Source organism: Podarcis muralis, chromosome 2 (assembly GCF_964188315.1).
Source record: "Podarcis muralis chromosome 2, rPodMur119.hap1.1, whole genome shotgun sequence".
In the NCBI taxonomy this organism is placed as follows: Eukaryota; Metazoa; Chordata; class Lepidosauria; order Squamata; family Lacertidae; genus Podarcis; species Podarcis muralis.
Window position 1 is genome coordinate 51,238,201 of NC_135656.1, and position 24,113 is coordinate 51,262,313.

At 43.2% G+C, this 24,113-nt stretch overlaps 1 protein-coding gene across 3 annotated transcripts in view; it reads right to left on the reverse strand.

Moving 5' to 3' along the window:
* NEURL1B (neuralized E3 ubiquitin protein ligase 1B) overlaps positions 1-24,113 on the reverse strand; it is a 183,071-nt gene that overhangs the window by 35,180 nt on the left and 123,778 nt on the right. The window contains exon 1 of one of the 3 annotated variants that reach the window (XM_028717708.2): positions 15,604-15,891. The exons of 1 other annotated variant lie outside the window; for it this stretch is intronic. In XM_028717708.2, coding sequence (XP_028573541.1) covers positions 15,604-15,634 — 31 coding nt within the window. In that variant the 5' untranslated portion in view covers positions 15,635-15,891. Of the gene's footprint in view, positions 1-15,603; positions 15,892-24,113 lie in introns of those variants that run through there. One more of the 3 variants, XM_028717709.2, reaches the window with a different exon arrangement.

Consider the following 24,113-nt stretch of genomic DNA (forward strand, 5'->3'; position numbering starts at 1 on the left):
ACTGATGAAAACAACAAGACTTACTTCGGAACAAACATCTGCAGGATTGTACTGCTGAACTGCTGCTCTGTCCTCAAGCCAAGCAGAGCGAGAGCATCAGCCACCTTATCCTCTCATCTAATACTTATCTTTATGACTGGCTACACCACACCATCATTAGCCGAAGGTGGAGGAGTTCAGAGTTCACAAAACCATCACCTGCCCATCAGGAAATAACATCTCTCTCATCGCTTAAAAGGGAGTGAAAACTTTCATTTGGAAAATTATGGCCTGAGTTATCTGTACACAAAAACCTAATCAAAGTGTCCTTGAAGGATCAAAAGCTCCGATAAGCATTTACAAGGACAGATGATACATCGAGCAGAAGATAAGTGGGAGATCCTGGCAGGCTCTGCAAGAGGCACAGGAAAACATAAGGAACAGAATATACTTCAGAGGCTAAGAAATGTTCTAGTAACATACTTCACTTACGTCATCCCCCAAATGCTGCTAATATCCTCAGCAAAAAATTCTCTTATTAAGGAATGCACAGCTTACAGTCAAATGTATACAGGGCTTAAAATACCAGAGCTAAGGAACAATTGGTCCCACTGGCTCCACACCACTGGGAGGACTTAGTTGTGTGCCTACAGCAGGGAGGGAGTGTAAGGATAGAATGTTCCCCAGTGTATTGACCACTACTACTGAATGCAGGTCTCAGAGGCTCCTTTGCCTTCCATAAAACTGATCTGTCTTCTCTTTCACCTTCTCTGCAGCATGAGTGTGTGAACATTCGTGTGCTCTTCTCAGTGGAAGAACGGGTATTTTTCATTTTTTTAAAAACTGCTGCACTCTGCAGGAGAGTCCACCTGCGGATACCATCCTATCAGTAGTTGTGTTCTGTTGGATAGGAGAACTGGGCTTGTGGTGGCACCTGCCCCTTATAACTCCTTCCCATTACACATCAGACAGGTGCTGTTGCTATTGTGCTTCTGGGGTTTTCAACAAGCCTTTTACATGGAGATCTTTCTCCCAGGCTAAATCTGTAGTGGGTTTGAAAATGGTTTTACATATTAAATTGTTTTATGCATGGAATGGTTTTTAATCGTTTTTACATGAGAGTTTGTTTTTTGCATATGGAATTGTTTTAAATTGCTTCATTCCCGATGTTCTTGCTGGGAAATCACATTTAGATATTTTACAGGCATCAAATAAATAGACAAAAGTGAGCTAGAGGGATTAATGGCCTCTGACTCAATATAGGGGGCACTTCATAGGCTAAATTCACCTTTCTTGGAAAATATATACTTTCCCCACACTCAGCTGCCCCAAATATAAGACAGTATACAAGCAATAGCTTTGGTGCCTGTTGCTTTGCACTGTATAAATATGCACCTAAGCAAGCATGTGAAATAGGACTCTCAAACAAGAGGCATACAAAAATCCTGTGACTACCTCCTAGCTCCAGTTCCAGAAGGCATAGGCTGATCCCATAATTCATGAGGCAGTGATGGGGACGGGGAGGAGGAGAGATTGTGCAAGGAACCCAGCGGAGAGCATAGTAATTTGGTACATGCTTTATTCAAAGGACAAAATCTTTAAAAGTGAGCTCTTGATTAGCTTTTTTTCCCCTTTTCTTCAAATGCAGAGATGCTTATACTATTCCTTATTGAGCCAGAACACCCAGAATCTACATCTATGCACAGGTATGCTGAGGAAATTACATTTTTCTAGAGGTTTTGTACATTAGTTGAAACCTCCCCTCATTACCACTACTACAAGTCTTGTCACATTGTGCAATAACACAAAATACCAGAAGTGCAACGCAGTGTGAGGACAATTATCCTCAATTATGATAGTTCTACACAGAGAGAGATCTTCTGAGAAGTTCATGAAAATTAATATGCACCTGTTTACTTTAAAATTGCCTACTTTGCAGCTGTCATTCTTTGTTTGCATGGCCAACTGAACAAAGACTTTGCATATAAAATACATAAATCACTCTCAGAACCCTTAAAAAGTTACTTCCAAAGTTGGATCAGAAGGATGAATCAGTGTAAGGGAAGGGAAGATAATATGAAAAAGTGCCCGGGGTATAGATGTCCACATGTGTTGAATCAAGACATTTCCAAGTCAAGAGGCGGAAGACCCAATGAGTCACAACTCAACAGGGGGGTTACCTTAGTTAAACAGTTAGGGCCTACTGAACTAATGAGGCCTTCTCTTGAACAGAAGTAAACACCACGACAAGAGGCCAAACACTGACCAAGCAACTGCACAGCTTCAGATGACAAGGGAAAACAGAGCTGGGTGTCATCTGCATACTGGTGAAACTTCACTCCAAACCCCTTAACAAATGTTCTCAACAGTTCCTTAGAGAAGAAAGTTAGACTAGAAATCTAATAACTAAAGAATAAGAGTTTAATCAGCATGGGGGGACAGGCAGCACAACTGCCATGGGGCTAAGCTAAAGTCACCCATTACTACTTTCTGGTACCAGTCCTGCAGGTAGAACAGTGTGCTCCCTACTCCCAACCCACTGAGATGGTTCAGGAGGATGTTATAATTGATGGTATCAAAAGCTGCCAAGAACTCAAGGAGAATTAAGCAAGCTCAAACTCTCTTTTGTCCTCCCTGATACAGGCCACCAAAGTCATTTCAATGCCAAAATCTGGCCTGGAGCCAGACTGAAATGGATCTAGATAATCAGCTTCCTCCAAAGACTCCTGACGCTGCACAGACACCACTCTCTTGATAATAACCATTCCCCAAAAGGAAATGTTTGCAACTGGCAGTAGTTGTCACTTGCTTCTGGATCCAGGGAAGGTGTCTTGAAAAGGGGACACACCACCACTTCCTTTAAAGGCAAATTACAGTTGTCTCTCACAAAAATGGCATTTACAGCTCCTGGGCCCAACCCAGGCAACCCCCAACCCTTATATGACAGGAAGGTCAGGATTGCATGTGGTAGGCCAAAAAAATTCAAACACCTTGTCCAGTTATCTGGCTTTAGCTACTGAAATTGATCCCAAACAACCAGACTTGACATCTCCAGCTGATCCACAATATCTGTGGCATTAAGCTCCAGCAGAACGTGAGGGACTTTTCAAGGTGCCTTGCAAATTAGTCACAGCAGGCTTTTGTGCATTCTAGGCTACTCCACTTAGGGGAAGATCCCACAAGCCCACAAAGCTGTGCTAGAAAGCTACTCAAGTAATAGTTAAGAAAACTTTCTTCACTGCCCCACAGGTGGCATGATTATGTGTTCAGCTGTTTTCACTGTAATACTTGTGCCACCTGTACTCTACCAGTCACTTGGCTTACTCCATCACTCAGAGCTTTCCTGAGGACCACAGAGCCATCCAGGATCCACAATGCTGGAGACAACACTCGTGAATACCTGTGCCACTGGACCTTTTCATCTCACTATTCCACAGTGACACCAGGGCTTTGATAGGGGTGCCAGCCATACCAACTGCACAATTCCCCAAAGCGTTCAGGAATCTTCCTAATTAAAACAAAACAAAACAAAAACCTTCCAGGGGAGGATGATCCTAACTGGTCCTCCACCCCTGCAGGAAGCAATGAGCACCAAGCACCACAAATGTTAAACCTCACCAGGAAATGAACACTCCATGATAACAAGGTAATTAAACACCACCAAACCATCAACCAGCCACCTGCTGGAAAAGACCAGCTTAAGCATATGTCCTTCCTCATGGATTATTTGGCCAGTGATATGCCAAGACAACCCCATGATTGCAACAGCAGCCAAAAAGTCCCAAGCCAGCTAAGTCAACGGGAATGGGATTCTCTCAGAGTAGATGCTGAAAATCGTTCAATAGAACCGCCCTAGTTTTCCCCAAAACCACCTCAGCCATTCAGACTGCTGGACAGTAGGTTAAAGGTTACTCCAGCTCCCAGCAAACACACACACACACACACACACATTCTAGTCTCACAATTTAGCTCCTGCTTTCCTCTCACACCAAAGCCAAACAATAAAGGAGTCCTCATGAGCAACTCCCCAGTTGCTAGTTCATCACTGGGGCTATAGGGTAGAAGGGTTTACATATAAGGTTGAGGAGCAGGGGCAGTCTCAGGGACTGGTCCTCAAGAAGCATAGTAATTTATTGGCCGAGATGTGATATGTGGTATTGGCAAAGACAACAAGTGAGAATACGGTTGAGTTTATGTCTGGCAAAGCTGCTCTGCAGCCTTTCACTTTATAGCAAAATGAGAATGGGATACTGTGAGACATGTGTTCCGCAAGTGTGCTGTCCCGTCCCCCAACCCATTTGTTTGTTTCTGTATGTGAGGAAGGGTGAAATAGTAACTCCTTAAAAGTTTGCACAGGAAAACTTAAAATAGGTTCCCCTTGTCCATGCCAACTACTGAACCGTGTATTTGTTTATCTTAGTGTCCCCCATTCTCCACTACACCACTTCACCAAGTTCAAGCCTCTCTGTCCTTACTAATATGGAGCCAATTTTTGAAGTGTGGTAGTGCCCCTTTTATTGAAAGATCAAGGGTAACTTTCTGTTCGTCCCCTGTAAATTGAGTAATTGATTAAGATTAGAGTCAGGGCCTTGGTACAAAACAGACATAAATCACATAAACTTTAAAAAATGGCCTTGTAACCACACTGTTTAAATATCAGGCAAGGAAGATAAACATGGGTAGAATTACTTCATTGTGCCCTTCTTTCCAGTTTAAAACCTTGGGTATTTTTTCATTAATCTTTGGCTTGTCAAACTCACATTCAACAGGTACTCAGAGGCAGAAGTAAAGCAATTTATATTTTCCAAAAAGCTGAGACACAATGGAAATTATTCTGCCTGGAGATTACAGTAGGATTACGTCCACTGTTACAGCATTTGCATTTCTTGAGAGTAATTCACTTATTTGGGCCTATGCTATCGTCTTAGATTTTGTGACGAAACCAATTGTGATCTCATCAGCAATACACATTGTTTTGAAATTAGGCCTTCGTTTTCAGGTTAAGAATAAAATGAGAAATGAAAGAATATAAGGTTTTTGTGTGGTTCCTTTTGTGACAAATACCAACATAAGAGTCCTTGAAGAGCACCTTAAAGGCTGGCAAATGGATTGTGGCACGAGGCTTAACCAGGAGCCAGCTTCATCAGATGCAACAAGTGGACAATGAACAGCTTGTGAGTGGAAGGCTGCCTTCTTGCAGAACATTCCCCGACAGAGATTGCAACACTGCAGCGAGAGGACAACTGCTCAGCAGACTGGCGCTTGCAGAAATAAAATAAAACCACAACTACGTAATCCTGGCAGAAAGAAGCAGAACAAAAGCAGTAAATAGATAAATCCAATTATGAAACTAAAGAAGCTGATGCTTTCAACACTAAAATGGAAGCTTTCTGAATGACCTTTCTACAGTAAGGTGTAGTTTTATCCAGTATATGAACCTGATCTCACACAATCCTGCAAAAAAAGCTTCTTGCAACTGTAATCTGCTAAATTATCATGGTATTGGGGTGCGGATTTCTCCTGGGTGGCTGGAACCCATATTCAAGCAGTCTAGGAAAATGGTCTTGACACAATCAGATTGCATTTAGGAGTCCCAAAAAGAGGACGAGGAAGTAATCTGCTCATTCAGAGAACAAATAGGAAGCAAAAGACTATTTGGAGGGGGGGTGAGCTGTAAGGATAGATTGAAATTTTTAATGTGAGGAACAGATTCATATACATACTGTATTTTTCGCCCCATAGGACGCACCGGCCCATAGGACGCACCAAGTTTTTTTTTTTTGGGGGGGGGGAAATAAAGGGAAAAAATTTATTTCCTCCTCAGGCGCTTGTGGGGCCGGCAGCAGGGAGAAGCACTCTTCTCCCCGCCGCCCGCTTGCAGACCAGGTCCGAGGACAGCGGGAAGATGTGCTGCACCTCCCAGCTGTCCCCGGAGCTTGCGGGGCAGTCAGCAGGGAGAAGCGCTCTTCTCCCCACCGCCCGCCTGCAGACCAGGTCCAGGGACAGCGGGAAGACGCGCTGCGCCTCCCAGCTGTCCCCGAAGCTTGCGGGGCAGGCGGCGGGGAGAAGCACGCGTCTCCCCGCCGTCAGCCTCCAAACCACATCGGGAGACAGCAGGATGGCGGCGTTCCGCCTCCCCGCTGTCCCCCGACCTTGTGGGGCTGGCACTGCGGCTCTTCTGAAGCCTGGAGAGCCTGCATTCGCCCCATAGGACGCACACACATTTCCCCTTCATTTTTGGAGGGGGAAAAGTGCGTCCTATAGGGCGAAAAATACGGTACTTAAGATAATAGATTCTCCGCCCCTCTCCTCAAAGGTGAAAAGAAGGATAACAGCAAGTCAATTTCCATAAGCGACTTTAATCCTTATCTGCTAAACCCAATCCCACACTCCTTCTTTTCAGAGACTTTTGACATTGAGTTACATGCCTCTTTCAGGGAAACCACATGCGAAAGGAGACTGGGCTCCTTCAGTCTTTCATGATTGTAAGACAGACTTCAGCAGGTGAGACTTGCTGAGAAAACAGATCCTGATAAAACTGTCTCTTCTACACAGCCATGAAAGGTTCCTCTGCATCTGGTTCACCCCAAAGATGTGTGTCCCCTCAAGGTCAAAATTCTCTGAAAATTAAGGAAGGCATTTGGGGGTGAGGGAAACTGGCAGTGGCAAAATACAGTGTGGTAATCATCTAAAAATATAAAGGCTGCAAACTCACAAGTGTTCCATGAATAGTGCCCCCTCTCCTTTTTGCCCTGTCCTATTGGATAATAAATAATAATGAATATTGGGGCAGCTTCTCTTTTTATCATCATGACTCACACCCATCACATACCTTGCCACTTTGTGCTCCCAATCATACCAGCCTCTTATTCTAATTATGAATCTGGACTCAGGCAACTAAAACACCAAACAGAGACACAATGGGAAGTATGGGGCGGAGAGCCCCTCGCCTTTATGGCAATGATGAAACAGGCCCTGCTGACACAGAACTAGTTTACCGTAATTCATGAGTGCTGCCAAATAGCAAAATGTTCATTTCCATCTTTGATTGGAAACTTTGATTGGAACTGATTTGCAGGCAGATTTTTAGAATATGAACAGGGATGTTATATAATCTTCCAAATGAATCATCATCACCAGTCACATTAGGGTTTACATTTTCAAACAAAAAAAAAAAAAAAAATGCAGAGACCTAACATTATCTAAGTATTTGAGGACTCTTGATATCAACATTACAATGGTAATTTCAGAAAACATTTTTAAAATGTATGAATAATCAATGGGCTAGAATAATTTGCATGCTGCTAGAACTTAGGTATAAAAAGGGAACATCCAACCAGTGAGAAAGGCTGTGTACACACTCCTGTTTACTCTGCATCCAGTGGATTGCCATGGGTGGTTATTTATTGTGTTGTTTCTTAAGAAACATTGCATTTTGCTCCAAACCAGCTTCAATCCAAATTGAGAGGCTATGTTTTTAGCTGGTAATAGGCACACAAGCTACAAAACAGACTGAAGACTAAACAACTACGTACATTAGAAATAAAACCATGTATTCAAGGTATTAGTCAACTCATGGCATCTTCTCACACATTTTGTAATCAGGTACCCTTACCATATTAAAAAAAACCAAACCCACACATGCTATATTCCAGAATCAACTGAGGTGGATTCACATGTGTGTAATTTATTGGTGTTCTTTTCAAAATGCAGTGACACGTTCAATTCCAAACATTTCCCCATAAAGCTGTACGGTTGATTCAGTCTGACGTCTTGAGTCCCCACCACTGCCCCCTCCATTTTCCTGATTGAAGTTAACCACTTTATCCAAACAAATTAAAGGAATTGTGTATGCTCCTGTCTCCAATAGTTTGCAGCACTCTTCCCTGATTTATACCAGTACGTATCTTATACCATAAAACAAATCTCGAAGTCCAAACATTAGCTGAGAGGTCAACTAGTACATTTTGCAGTTTGTGCTTGGGACAGCTGCTCAGATTATACCTGCATGCCTACCCTTTATTCTCTAGAGCTGTTCAGTACCACCTATCCCACTGACTTTCAAGCTGTCCAAGACAGGGCACCTCAAGTGCATGCACTCTGCCTATATATTATGGGCCTCCTTTTTGAATGTGGTTCAGTAGAGGAGATTATTCAACAAATGTTTCTCTGACCCACCCCATGCAAACTGGCAAGTATTTCAGCTCCTTCGGGAAATCCAGAACACTCTCTCTCAGGCTACCTAATAAGGAGATGAGAGGAACAATTAGTCTAAATGAACAAGTCAGAAAATGAGTGCTATCTACTGTCAACCATAGATGATGCCACAAAGAACGATGGATGAGGGATGAGGGGGATAGCAGATTGGTAGATGGTGTGTGAACTTGCGCCACAAAGAACAGATGGTTAATAAATTATGAGCAATATTGAGCAATAACTAAAGATAATATTGGCCATGAAATCAGAAGAGACATATTCTGTGGATTATCCTCAAGATGATTCGGTATGGTCTTGTTTAGTTTTAGGTGGATTGCAGGAAATAGTTGGGAATTCTTTGAAACGTTCAATAAATAAAAGAGAAGAAATCTTAAGTACTGAAGTTGTGTTTTGATGCCCAATGTTATGTTATGCACATAACCTAATATAGCTGCTTTGAAGTCTAATCACGGAAAAAAGTGTCTGGATTCTTTTGTTGCAATAGTAATTCCCCAAGGAACATTTCACACACACACACACACACACACACACACCCCTTTAGGATGATATCCTGTTGTCTGGTTATGAAACACAATATAAGTACCATATTTAAGTGGCAAAGCAGAGAAGGTGATAATTAAACGTGCACTAAGATAGCTCATTGAGGGGGACCAAAAAGCTTTAAGGAAGAAAAGGTGACATGAATGTCAAAGGGGAATCTCAGAGCATAGTGAGGCAAGATCCACCTGTCAATGAAGAGCAAGCAATCAGCTAATTTAGATAAGGGGAAATTAGCTCCAAACCATAAAGGGGTATCATTATCTACAAAGCCACTGCAACATCACAAAATGATAGGCTGGCATGTTGCTTATAATCCAGCAACATCAACTCTGACTCTCAGCCAGCTTTTCAAGTCAAAACAAGTCTTACCCATTCATTGCAATGTTGCATACCAAGTTTATCAGCTGTAGGAAGTACAATGCTGTAAACGATATATAAGTCACTACAGTGAAATGGCTGAGCCCAAACATATAGCAGACTTCCTTACAATGCAAGCTTAAACCCATTTTTATTATAATTTAACTATGGCAGCATATTTTATCTATTCCCATGTGAAAAAACTATTAAGATGCATTAGTATGGTCATCCCACAATGGTATTTCACCACTCTTCCCCCCCCCCCCACTCCACTAGGGAAAACATCCAAGCCCCACGGGTTTTCCAAAAGGATGGAATAGGAATCATACAGCAGGGGTGGCTGATCTGTAACAGTGAGCTGGATCAGCTGTCATATTAAACTAATGTATAGTTTATTGTGATAGGAACAAATGGATAAAGCTTTGGGCTCATGTACTCCGCCCCACTCCTCCTCCAGCTCAGCCATGAGAAGGCGATTAGAAGTTTTCGTTTTAATCTGCTATTACCTGCCCTTTGTTGTTTCATTCAGACCCAACAAACTGTCCCTAATATTAACAATGGTTTGCTTAAAATCAGTCAACTTCAAGCATTGGGCTTTGAAGCTGAACAAACCATGATTAAGACCAACAATGAACTCTCATGTTCAGAAACAATGCTAAACTGTGGTTAACCCAAATCAGGGTTTTTTTTATCTCCTTCTCACAGCCATGCCAGAGGAGGAGAGGGAGCATGTGAGCCTAATGCTCCCTGTGGCTCACATCCATCACAATAAATCATGGCCTACTGGGACATCTGAGCTGGTTCAATGTAGGCACCAACCAAGCCAACCTCTCTGCAGGGGGAATGCTAAAGGTATGGCATCACAACCATCTCTTGGGTTGCCACCCACTTTGCTTCACATGGCAAGATATTTGGAAGAGAGCTTCTGAAGATGATATCTGTGGAATGACAGGTCAATATAAAACAGGAACAAAAATAGATGATTAAGGAACGGCAGTAGCTTTGGAGATCAAAAGAAAGTATAATCTAATATAGAGTTCAATCTTTGGGTGAGTTATCCTAGCCAAGTCCCAATTTGTTAGTGTGCTATGTAAGGACTGTGGCTCAAGAGAAGCATAATACGAGAAGTTTCTTTGGCAAGTAGAAAAGTTTTATACCTGCAAGCTCTTAGATAAAAGCAATTTTTACCACTAGAGGATTAAAAAAAATGTTTAAGTAGCACATTAACACTTGCATTCAAACCTTTCATAGTGATTTCTCAATACATGTATAAAAATGGTATTTCATTAACCCTGCTGTATTACTCATTCCAGTACTGTGGCAATGTCCTTAACATGTTCGATGTCTGTATCTTTGCTGTGTTAACTATCAAAATACCAGCCATGATAACAAAATAAGATGCTTCCTAAAAGCTTTTCTGAATGTTAAGAGCAGAATTGGGAAAATAGCTTTATAATTTAAGGCTTAACAGTGCAATCCTGTCCACCCATAAGTAAACCTCTGTGAGTTCATTGGTGGCTTACTCCTAAGTAAATTGATAAAGGACTGTGGTTTAAGACCCAAGATTGAAATCCTATACCCACCTACCTGGGAGTAAGCCATCACTGAAAACTGAGCTTTATATTTAGTAGCAATGTGTAAGACTGCACTGCAGAATGCCTTAAAAGGCAGAAATTGAACTTCCATTTCCCCCCAATATTTCTCATTAAAAGCTACAGTATCTAAGGAATACAGAGGAATGTTGATTATTTGGGCTTTTTCCATGATGTAAGTGAGAATGGTCTGTCTGGACTTTCTCTGCATGGGATCAGAATAAAACTCTCTTCTGCAACTTCAAAAAAGTTCTAATGTAGAATTCAAGAAAACAAACAGAAAGTAAAGTCAGCAAGGAGCTTTGATGCATCAAATAAACATTTCACTTAAGTGCTGGGTGAATATTAGTCTGGTTTATCCCAGCTTTGCTACAAACTGTTGCTACTGTGATGACTGGGCAAAAGAATTTTCTTTTGCTTAAACAAGAAAGCATCTGCTGACACAATATAAAGAAGAGCCCTTCAAGCTTCTGATGATGGGGAGATGAAAGATTCCTAAAGATACTGGGACAGTCATATGATCACCCTAAACACCCCTGGCATTTTCAAATGGGAATTAGCCCAAGAATTTAAATATGCACAGAAGAATCTTTAGTTCTCCAGCAACTGTTGTGGAAGAATATTAAGACATTCCATGTTCCAGAATGGAGGAACATCACTTGTGCAACAAAATATAATATAGGCATAATCCTACATATCCACAGAATGTGCGACATAAATGCCACATTTCAAGCTTTAAAGATTCTATCCTTTCAATGTAAATCAACCTCTTTCTCCACAATTTTAAATACTGTATGTAGTAATATGTTCTCTATTTCTCCATATCCTACTCCTAAGAGCATATATAGCTTGAAAATCTTGGCACAATGCAATTTCAAGTTGAATGTAACTTTAATGATGCAAATGTTTTTAAGAGACCCATAACAAAATAACATATTTTATAAATTCTACAACTTCCCCACAGCAAAGCAAGGAAAATAGAACTGCTCATACCTAAATAAAAGTTTTCTGTAACTTCCTGCTCATTATTAATATACCATGTTAGTTCTAGTAAAAACACACACACACATAGCGCTGTGGGTTAAACCACAGAGCCTAGGACTTGCTGATCAGAAGGTTGGCGGTTCGAATCCCTGCAACAGGGTGAGCTCCCATTGCTCGGTCCCTGCTCCTGCCAACCTAGCAGTTCGAAAGCATGTCAAAGTACAAGCAGATAAATAGGTACCGCTCCAGTGGGAAGGTAAACGGCGTTTCCGTGTGCTGCTCTGGTATCGCCAGAAGCAGCTTAGTCATGCTGGCCACATGACCCGGAAGCTGTACACCAGCTCCCTTGGCCAATAAAGCGAGATGAGCGCCGCAACCTCAGAGTCGGCCACGACTTTACCTAATGGTCAGGGGCCCCTTTACCTTTTAAGTGGTTATTGGCAAGGAAGAAAACTGATGTGTATGTTACACCAAAACACTCAGACTCAGAGCAGAATCCAATTAAATACCAATGTGTACAAGTAATGAGCTTTTGTAATTGCAAAAGTGGTTCTGTGCAATTCCAATTGCACTCTGTAAAGTGTGGGAGCATGAGAAGACTCTGTGCTAGATAAGAGCACAGGTCCTTCATGAGTCAAGGATGTTAAACTCCCAGCTATTAACATTAATGTTTGTGTAGGTTGCTCTAGTCGAAAGCTTGCTTGATAAAGTTAAGCGGCTTAGCTTAACAAAATGACAGAAGTAGCCTTAATAACCTCTTAACCTTTCTGCATGGCACAAAGCTGCTTCTCGTTGCTTTCCACATCAGAAGATGTGAAGCCCACCACCCTCCTGAGGCTCTCTTATTTAATGGGTATAATCATCCTCCCTCCCACATGACAATAACACGTCTAGGTCAACCTGACAAAGAGTTTGCAGATCTTATGTTTTCAATGGCTGCAGGGATGCCTATCAGGTTGTCTGTGGCTCTTTCAGTTGGTGGACTTGAAGCTTCCATCAAGTCTGTACGTAGAATGGATTCTGATCTTGCTTTTTGGCTATTTTGTAAACTCTACAAATTGAGGCAAATAATGTAGAGCAAGGTGAAAATGAATTTGACCCTTTGGATAGTAGAAATACAAGTGTGTGTTTTAAATATATATACATTTATATCATGCCCTCTCTCCAAATGAGTTTTGGGTGACATGCATGGACCTCTTCCTACCTTTAACCCCTCAGTGACCCTGTGAGGGAGGTTGGGCGGAGAGACAGTGACTAGCCCAAGGTGCACATATTTCTGTGATGCACATAAGCATGGCTGCAGCTACAGATTTAAGACAAAAGCTTCTCTCTCTTGTCCCAGTATTTCATGCATGGTTCTGAGGTCTGGTACATATTCCAGTGGGGCAGCTACTATACAGATGAATTGCTATACAGGTGAAATTTCATCTTCATAAAATCAAGTGCTTGACTGATAAAATAAGTAATTTATTTGGATGTCTAATCAAGTCCCTAAGATGAATAGAAATTAAAGTAGAAAAAAGCATCACTTTTTAACTCCAACGAGCAAAATTAAGCCCACTTTCAAAGGTTTTGTAGGGCTGCAAAGAGAATTTCAGACTAGGGCTTTTATGCTCCTCATTATAGAAAGGGAACTTCATAATTGTGTTGTAGGACAGCCACAGTTCAGCAGCGTGCCTGCCAGGCTTTATAAGGCAGCCAAGTATACTAAATACGACATACGGTATAAGGAAGAGCAAGAGAGAGAAAAGGGAGACAGCTGAAGACACAAGTTCACAGGAGCTCTGAGCAGTAATTCAATACCGTTAATTCTTCATCAACCAACTGTTCTCATTGCCCACTGACAGGGTTGAAGGGAGGAGTCGCAATTACAAACTTGCAAGCAAAAAGAGGGGGTGGTGGATTTTATTCTCATTATATCAGAACAATGCTGGCTGGGGAGGGCACCTTTATTTTAAATCAAATCACTGAATGCACCAAACAGGTTTCAGATGTGGTTTCAATTTTCCCCCTATTTGAGTCACAAAGAAGAAACTACATACAAAGTCTTCAAAAAGCAAAAATAAAGGCCAATACACTCGGAAATTTCACAATGAGGGGCAGCGGCGTCTCTTCAATTCAGTCACATAAATGGCTTTTTCAGCCAGAAACAGAGTTTTGCCTTCTTTTGTTGCACTTGCAGGGGACCAAAAGACATCCCAGCTGCTGCTCAAGTTCATTGTTTTTAATTCAATTTCTGGGGGAGGGGGGCACAGCAGATCCTGAAAGGGCCTGAGTTTTGAAAAGCATATTCTTTCCCTTCCACAGAAACAGGGGTTAAAAGAAGGAGCAGAACCATTCTTCCTAAGGAAACAGTCTGCTTCGAAAAGGACTGGTTCTACCGCCAGCATGCCACTTGGCTATGGAACAAAAGCCATCCGTTCCTGCATCTGTCTCCTCTCACTCATGCCTGGTCTGCCAACCGTGCCCACTAGAAAGGCAACAGGTCCTCTTCTTCTTTGCATCCCCAGCCCTCAGCTTGTCAAAGTTCTTCCTCATTCAATTCCAAACATTTTACGTTTGGAAATCCCACTGACTGCCCACTTGAGACTTATTCAGGATCACAGCTCTTGAAATGCATGTACCCTATGTTTCCTAGGCATTTGCATACCACAGTGTATAAAGTGGAATATATTCACGGGATACAGATTTTTAATTCCCATCCAATCAGACGCAGATGTTTCATGTCAACATCTTAAATGCACAGCTCTTTCCACCGGCAAAGCAGCTTCACCTTACACACCAGTTCAGAGCACGGGTGCCTTTTTTGCCCTGCACTGCCTAATGTGAGCAGCAGAAGGATCTTTCCCTGCCCTGCAAACCCCTAAGTTTTAACTGGAAATGGTGGGGACATAACATGGGGGAGAGAGAGAAGTCACATGCATGCAAAGAGCTTCTCTACTATTGCACTATGGCCACTCCCCCTTTCTGACGCTGTTGTCCTATGCCCACTTTTAGCACCAGGTAAGTGTGCAATAATACATCAGGCTGCACATGCATTTTTTTATTCCGTTTCCTTGTCTGACCAAAAAGGGATTGCCTCTGAGCACCTCATAGCCCCACCTTCGTTCATTACAGGGTCCTCCTCCCCAGAACCATAAGCTGCAGAGAATCAAAATGCCGCTATGAATCATTAGGCTCAAATCCTTACCATGAAATAAGATTCGAATTTTGAGCTGGAGGTTGGGGGTGGGGGGAATTACTGAAACAGATATTCTTTTTAAGAGAAATGAAGAGGGAAATGGGAAATCCGCAGAAACAAGTTCTCCTCTCCTAAGACCCCATATCTGCAGTTAAAACCTCTCCTACTTAATTCAGCAATACCATCCGGATTTGACAGCTTGTCACAATCAGAGCGGAGGATGGACCGGAATGTCAGAGGTATCTTATCCTCCGGCGGCAGCAGCAGCAGCAGAAAACAGGGAGTGACAGAAAGCAGCACGTGCAGGAAGGGAGGGGAGGGGGCGAGGTAGAGAAAGAAAAAGAGAGAAGAGACATAGAAACTGCCATTGCTGTTTGCACTAACAAAAGAGAGCTGCAAAAGCAGCCGGGGTAATGGGACCGGGGCACACACAGATAAGCTGCTTCCCAGGAGGTGGGGCAGTTTCCCCGCTCTCTCTCACACACGCCCCCCCCCCCAAAGGCAAAAGAAGGTGCCGGGGACAGCGAGCTCGCCCCCGCCTTTCCCCAGAAGACACGCGGGAGCAGGACCGAGCGGAGGAGGAGGAGGTCATCCTTGTCTAACGGCTCCGTGAGAAAGCTCTCCTCCGAAGACGCGCGAGGAAACCCGGAGCCCGCCCGCACGCCTCTGGCTCCGCGACCTCGGCAGGGATTGTCGGAGGCAGCGGCAACCGCCCTTCGAGGCCCCCCCCCCACACCCCGCAGCCGCGCTTACCTGCCAGGGTCTTGTGCACCGTGTTGCCCATCACTGCTTCATGCACTCACGCCACGCGGAGGGGCTGCTCGGCGGGGCAAGGCGCTCTCGGAGCCCGGAGCTGCGCGGCGGCGCTCCGAGGGGCCATGGACCGGGGCGGAGAGGGAGGGGGGCCGCCGCCAGCTCCGCTGGTTCGGCTGGGGCTGGCGAGTCTCCCCTGCGCTTAACCCCGAACCAGGCACTGAAGCAGCCCCGGCGAGTCAGCAGCGCCCCCAGCTCCCCGCGGCCGGGGCCGCCTCCGGAGGGTTGGCCGAGGGCTCGGAGCCCAGCCCTCGTCTCCGCCCAGCCGGGGCGGAGCCCGCCATGCACGCATTGTTTGAAAGTTGGCAGCAGCCAGCCAGCCGGCCGGCCTGCCCAGCCTACGTAAGGCGAGATTGAGGGCGGGGGCGGCGACGCTGGAGGAGGCAGGCAGCGGGGGCGCCTGTGCCGTCACAATGCGCGCGGCGGGAGCGGGTCCGGGTAGAGGAGCATGCCCACGAGTGGCCCTCTAAAGCGGGCTGGGGCCCTGCTTGCGGGTAGGGGCAGCCCGCTTCGAAGCAAGTAAAAAGGAGAATTGCACCCCACCCCCCAAACTACGGATATATGCATATGGGAGGCAGGTGGGAGGCGTCGAGGGGGAGAGGCAGTGCACTGCGAATGGCTTCGAAGCCAAAGGCAAGCTACGGAGAATGGTAGAATGGCTGAGAGCTGGAATGTGCTCAGAGGTCACCCAGCCCACCCGCATCCCTGAGGCTGGATCCGTGTCAACAGCCCACTTTGTACATTTCGACTACACCTCCTTACCGAAGCTCGTGGCTAGGACGCCAGCTTTAGGGCGCTTCTACAACGCGCTGCAACCCTCCATCCCGCCAGCGTAGGCGTGCTCTTTAAGCACACCTGAGCCTTCGCCCCGCTAAATGCTACCCACGTGGTCCTTGCTAACCTTGTGATTCCCCGCCCCCGCCTGCATGCAATATACAAACAACGCGTCGACGTCTGCAGGAGAGAATCCGCTGTGGTTGCCAGAAGCTCAGAATTGTTGGTGACAGGTGGATCCCACTTGCTTCATCGTTGGCCACAACTGTATATCAGGTGTGGATGCACCACAGATTTTGTATTAGGGTATTACAATATTGGCAGTTTGATTTCAGATCCCTTTCTTAATTATTCCCAACTTAGAATTTTCCTGCTGCACACTGTGTCAGCATGTCCATCAACCTACAGCTCATCACAGCACCAAGGTCTCTTTCCTAGTCAATGCCACCAGCTCAGACCTTCCCCAAAATGTATTTTGAGGGGTGAGGTTGGTATTGTGCATCCCTTTACAATACTTGCATATCAAAACCAATTTGCTTTTTTAACACTCATCCCCTCAGTTTGGAATTGGAATTATGTTAAGGAAGTGGAATCCTTAGGAAACATAACTAATCCTGCTGGATCAGCCCTATAGCCATCTAGTCTGGCATCCTATTCTCACAGTGGCCAACCAGATGCCTATGGAAGGCACAGAATTAGAATTGTAGAGTTGCAAGGGACCCCCCAGGGTCATCTAGTCTAACCCCCTGCAATGCAGCTACCTTTGTAAAACCATTAGTATACAAGCATAGCAAGAACAGTTTTCTTCAGTGGAAGTAAGTACAGTGGTACCTCAGGTGAAGTACTTAATTCGTTCCGGAGGTCCGTTCTTAACCTGAAACTGTTCTTAACCTGAGGTACCACTTTAGCTAATGGGGCCTCCTGCTGCTGCCACGCCGCTGGAGCACGATTTCTGTTCTCATCCTGAAGCAAAGTTCTTAACCTGAAGCACTATTTCTGGGTTAGCGGAGTCTGTAACCTGAAGCGTATGTAACCCAAGGTACCACTGTATGAAGAATACAAAAGGGGTAGAATTTAAGAAAGGCTAAAAGCTGGTAGAAGTTTCCTGCTCCCTGTTAGGCAGCTGGGTGATGATTTGAAAGGCTGAACATTATGTAAGCTACACAACCATTAGGTAAAATAATGGCTTCTAATTCCAGAAAATGAAATGTATCTACTGTGACTATTAAAATATACTCTGGGAAGTCATTTTATTCAGCTGCCTCAGATTATACAACAGATCTTACTACTTTAGTCTTCTTCTAAAAATGTGACAAAATATCTAGGCATATGTAGAGTCTCCCAAACCTTACAGGTTGTTGTTGTTTTACTGCAATAGCTAACACCACAGTGGCGTATGTGTTTCTATGAGCCTGCTGTTTCCTTTATTCAGTCAAGGGTAATTTTGCCCCTCTATTATTCTCTTGAGTCATTCCTAGTAAGGTCAATTTCAAGGATGTTTACTCCTGAAATGTGAGTTTCTTAGGAGTTCATTGTGAAATGATTCTCCTGTTTTGTATAAGCACACACTTAGTTGCCATTTTCAAGCATTCTTACTTCATGGAGCTGCTTGATGCCTAGTTTCAGGCCGTCCTAATGTGCTCCAAGCTCTGCGACCCATCCATAAGGCTGACTGCAACACAATTATAATACAAGTGCGATCTTTTTTGTGAATTTATACTGCACTCAAGATGGGGCTTATTCTGTGCATATTATTTTCATAGACAAAAACCTTGATGTATAGGATCACAGGTTGAAAGTAGCCTTTTGTTCTGCCTTTATACTACCACCACCACCACCCCTTAAACACCATAGGTTTATTAAAATATAAGCTTAGGTGGTACCCCAGTATTATGAATACACATCAGTGATAGTCATGTGGACGGGCATCTCCTCCAGACTCATCTCCAAGGATCTTTTGGCTATTTAGCTAGCCATTCATATGGGCATTCAAAAGAGAGAGAGAGAAAACTACCTAGGGAAAATAAACCCAACCCTGTTACTTTGGTCTGTTGTATAATGTGTATCAGGTTCCTATGTATGTTTACTCAGAAGTACTGCTTCATTCAGCAGGGCTTATTATAAGATGTGTGTACATAGGTCTGCAGCTTTGTAGCACAATTCTGTGCTTGCTTCCTTGGAGCTTAAGTCTACTTTGTTCAATTGAGCTCTGAGGTACAGTGGTACCTCAGGTGACAGACGCTTCAGGTTACAGACTCCGCTAACCCAGAAATAATACCTCGGGTTAAGAACTTTGCTTCAGGATGAGAACAGAAAACGCGCCGCGGCAGCAGCAGGAGGCCCCCATTAGCTAAAGTGGTACCTCAGGTTAAGAACAGTTTCAGGTTAAGAACGGACCTCCAGAACAAATTAAGTGCTTAACCTGAGGTACCACTGTATAGGGAAGTTTTAAATGTTTGATGTTTTATTGTGTTTTTAATATCCTGTTGGGAGCCGCCCAGAGTGGCTGGGGCAACCCAGTCAGATGGGCAACATATAAATAAAAAAGTTATTATTATTATTACTACTCCTGTTTGTTGTAAAAGCAAAGCCTTTTTTGCAACTGTTGCACAGTATAAAGAAAGTGCCTTCTGCTTTTCCTTATGGCTTGGTCTATTGTTGTATGTGAGGACACACTTGCTATAATTATCTATAATTAGGGTGGCTTCAGAATTCATTTAAGATGATGGAGATACTTGTTTTATGTTGTTATCAGCTGATATTAGATACCAGATAACATGCTACAACATGTGCACACTAAAATTAGTCCAACCAGGTACTAATCAAGGTGCTTTTGGGGGTGTTGATCTTTGACTGATACCACACAATGTCATACATGGACATTTGCATCACACCATGTTATCTAATAACACATGTACCAAATAACGTGATTTAACCTAACTGATCCAGGTGATGGCTTATTAAATAATTACATCACTGTATGCAAAATCTGCCACAGCAAAAGCACCTCATTAACATGTCCATGAGTGTACATTATATTAAGGCATATTCAGATTGGTAGTTTTTTTCCCCCCCTGACACAGGTTGAACAATTTTTAAAAGAGATAGAACAGTGATTTGTAAGAACGTGGCCAAACTTGGTTCCTTAGACTGGACTTTGTCAAGGAAAGAAAAACAGAGTGAAAGAATATGACCTACAAGTGACACAAAGGTGATCAACAGCCTCCAGAAAATGCAGGGGAAGATGATGGCATACCAAGTGTAGTATTCAGCAGAGATACAAAACCAAAAGATCTACTATGAAACTAATTATACAAATTCGTTTTTAAAAAAAGAGACTTTAACCAATCTAGATACATTTAGGCCATTTGCTTACCAAGGCAAATGCTAAACCTGTCCATTTAAAAAATAAATAAATCAAGGATGCTCTTGCTGAAATAAAACATGCCCTTTTGAGAAAGAAAGTGTGTGCATACATTAGGGTGGACAGGGGGAAATGCTCCTTGTTAGAGAGCAAAAGGCAGGGGGCTGCTTTCCAGAAGGGAAATTCCCCTTCCTCTAATTCACAGTTCTGAGGGAAGTGGGGCAGATATAATTATATGGTTTTAAAAGGCATTAGAGTACAGAAGGGTTGTGGTCGTGTGCAGCTGGATTACCATGTTCTAAAAAGCAGCTTGCTTTTTTGCTTTCCAAAGGAACAGTGGCACAAAGAGTTGCTCCCACACAAGTCCCATTTATTTCAATGAAGCTTTCAAGGAAGTGCCACACACCTTACATTTCCACTTTGTATTTTTCGTCTAGGGGCATAAATCAGTGGAGGAGTTATGCCTCCCTCATCCATCCTTGATGCACTACAGCAGTGACCTTACGTTACCTATAAGAGTATTCATTTAGATTTATCATGCTTGCCATATCTGAAGGTCTCGGGACATGTTACCGTACTGACGTCTCATACAGCAAAGTCAACCACTCAGAATGCAATTGTTTTCCAAGAAGAAGAGGAAGGCTAATCTCCATATTTTTGGGGAACAGGCTTGCATGAAGTCCTGAAGCGATTAATATTTTGTCAGCAGGACTTGGGTGGGGAATGAGCAAAATCCAAATAATAATGATGCAGGATACATCAAGCATGAAACAAAGGCAATCAGTGCAGTGTATTTCCCTAAGCCTTTTCTTGAGAAAAATAAGTGCAGCCCCATTATTTTGTCAGAGCGACTATTATTTTGACAGCCAACACCTCCGTCCAGCTTTCTCTCCCACACGTTCAGACACAAAGGCGGAAAATTGAGAGTGTCTAATGTTCCTTTCAGGTTGTCTAATTTTACCCTAGTACTAGAGCAGATTGTCAGTTTGTCTTCCACTCTTTTTGTTCCCCTGATTGAGCAGGTGGGAGAATTCTACCTTGGCCTGAGCCTTGAATGGAAATCTGGCATCTATAAATTTCACTGACTCTCTTCCCGCCATTCAGACATCCTACATTGGTTCTTTGGGGATTAAAGTCTTTTGTGAGTTTTCCTTCTCCAGTATCACCACCACATGAAGGCAATAAGACATCGCCTCCTCTTTTTTGAAGCCCTTCCTGATCAACTGGTACTTGGCATGGGCAAAATGGGTCACATGACACCCATCTGTCAATCTTGGCCTGCAGGAGGGCAGTGGATTCAGTTCCCCACCTTACTCTGTCTTACTATTACTTTTCTGGGAAGAGAAGGACAAACCTAGGGGCAAGAGTGATTTCAGGAGACCGAAGTGATGTACCTCCTTCATGCCCTGGAGGAAGGAGGGGCACCAAAGGGCCAGGTTTTGCTGTTCCAAAATACATTAGATTAAGAAAGTGGATGCTGGAAACAGCATCAAATATATTTGTTCGGGTGCATGTGAATATTTTCAGTGTCCTGTTCACAAAAGAATTACTTTAATATAAAACCAAGGGTATAATCATAAGCCAACCAAAAGGTACAAAGAATTGAAATACTACAGTAATCAACATCAAACACTAAGGAGGATCTCTTAAAAACTAATGGCTCAAGAAATCCAGTTCCATTATACATTCAAGTGACATGCCACTTAATGCCTGAAGAGTGTTGACCCATGCTTATTTAACTGTTCCCTCCACACTTTAGAATGTCTTTTTATGGCAGTGGATGGGGAACCTGTGGCCCTCCAGATGTTGCTGGGCTCCCATTAGCCCCAGCCAGCAGGGCCAATAGCCAGGTATAGTGACAGTTTGCGACCTGCAATTATGGTCTATGGAGATCACTTGATCCCTCATCTATTGAAATAATGAATGAGTAAGGTCATGGGATTGCAGTGTTTAGCCCTGCTGCTAGGCACCTGTCCTCCAAGCCCTCCTGCCATAAGTCATGCACATTCAGCAGGCATGTGAAGGGGGCTCTGTGCCCTGTGCACATACAGATGTACATGTGTACAGGTCCCCCATGTGAAGAGGGATTCCAAATGAATCCTCATGTGGAAGAATTCTGTATACCTCAGACCAGGTGTGGGGCCATTTCACAAGACTACCGGATGTGCATGTTGAGAGGGTACAATCCTGAACTCAATGCATATTGGATGTTTATCTGAACACTCCTTCTGCTGTCATATATTTCCTGACAACCCATTCCATGTTTTAGCCTTTTTGTGTCACTCGTTTCCACCACTTCAATCTGTCACCATAGCAACCTACCCAAAAGGCTTCAATGGTTTACGAGTAAAAACCATCTTCAATTGGGGAATGACGGGTGTTGCTGTGTGGCTCAATGGGCGGTATGCAGCATAAAAGGCCAACCTATTATAGGAAAGTAAACTATTTTGTAGGTTTGTCTAAGGTAGCTTCTTGACACAAGGAGCTTATCAATCTGCAATTCCACAGCCCTTCTTTTGCCTTTTTGCTGACAGGCGACCAACCATACCTTCCTTCACAAGAGCTTAGGATCACATTGAAAGGGATAACCTACATTTATCTGCCTAGAGAAGGGAAGAAAGTTATGGAAATATAAAAATTCCCTTGAGGTTCAGCGTCACTGGAACGAATTGTATATGTAAATTGAAATAGTTGATGCTACCAGTCAAGATTCCTGCATTTCATAATGAGAGGTTTTACATAAATACAGGCTAATCACTTTTCAGCAGCTGGCAAGATGAACATTGATACAAGCTCCGTAATACAGGTAGCCTACTTTCCCAGTTGCATTTTGAGAAAAACAACCCTGGCCTTCTCCAACAACTGTAATGAATTCCCAATTGCTATATCCTATGCCTAATGAAATGCTTCAAAGCTTCAACTCATAATTGCTTACTCTGGTTAAGTCATATCCCTTTAAAACTGTTTAGCTTCACAATTTTTACGTTACATCAACTAGTCTCATGTTTGATTTGCATTATATAAATGGTGTTCTATACCCCTTCTGGAAGTGTCTGTTAACCAGGGATGGGACTGTATATTAACTACTGTAATCACAAAGAAACAAAACAAACACATCCACAACACAAACATGCCTCTTCAAGTTCACTTTTAGCATGCCCTTTACCCAAAAATGGCTCCTGTAAGCTGGTTCAGATAAAATAATAAATATCTGGGAAAATATACGGTACATAGCAACTTCAGAGCAAGTCAGAAATTTAAAGCAACTTCAAACCACGTTTTAAGATTCTATCTTGTTCCAAAGTGGGCAAATTATTTATTTACTTTGTTGCCTAACTCTGTAGTCTCAAGGCAACTTGCAATAAAAAATAGTAAAAGCAGCAAATACATTTCAAATAAAAATAAAGAAATATAAAATACAGCAAACTCGCCACCTAAAACAGCATGAACAAGTAGTAACAGAATGAAACAACAACTGTAGCTTCCCAGGTTCCGACAAAACAGAAAACTGTAGCTCATTAGAGCCTTCTTGGTTTAATCAAGGCTTACAGCAAAGGGTTGTTGTTGTTGTTGTTGTTGTTTACCCACCCTTCACCCTAAGGTCCCAGGGCAGGTTACAACACTTAAAACATAAGTTTGATATTAAAACACAATATTACACAATATTTAGAACAGTTTAAAACAACATGAAATTACAGAAATAGTTTAATGAACAGGTAATTTAATGTACTGTTGCACACGTACTGTTGGGGGTGGAGGTTGGACAGGCTAATATTCTAAATAAAGCAGCAGCAGCAGTGGGGCACTCCAATATGCTGTGAATGACAATCCCATGAGGCAGCAGCTGCACCCATAGTGCACAAGAAAATGTGGAACTGGTTGGAGGGGAGGAGAAAAGTCAAGAGCTATGCCATGGAAGAAGGTGGGCTTGTCTTGTGGCAGAATTGGGGGAGTCATTAAAGTTGCAGAGCAGGAGATCTGACTAGTAGACCGAACCCATGGGATATACTCTCCCTGTGGAAGTCCCAATTAAAATTAATGTGGGTTTAGATTGAATTGTATGCTTACATGATGGGGTTTTATATTTAGTTTGTTTGGAAGCTTTCAGAGGGGAGGGTTAAGTTTTAAAAAATGTTGTAGCCCCACGAACCCCCTAGACGTAATAAAAAAACATTGGGAAGACGACATAGGCTATGAGATTAGCCCCACTCAGTGGACCAGAATGTGATCTAACCCCCCCCCCTTAAATCCATATCAACATGAAGGAGAGAACTCACTCTGAAACTCATCTACAGGTGGTACTTAACACCAA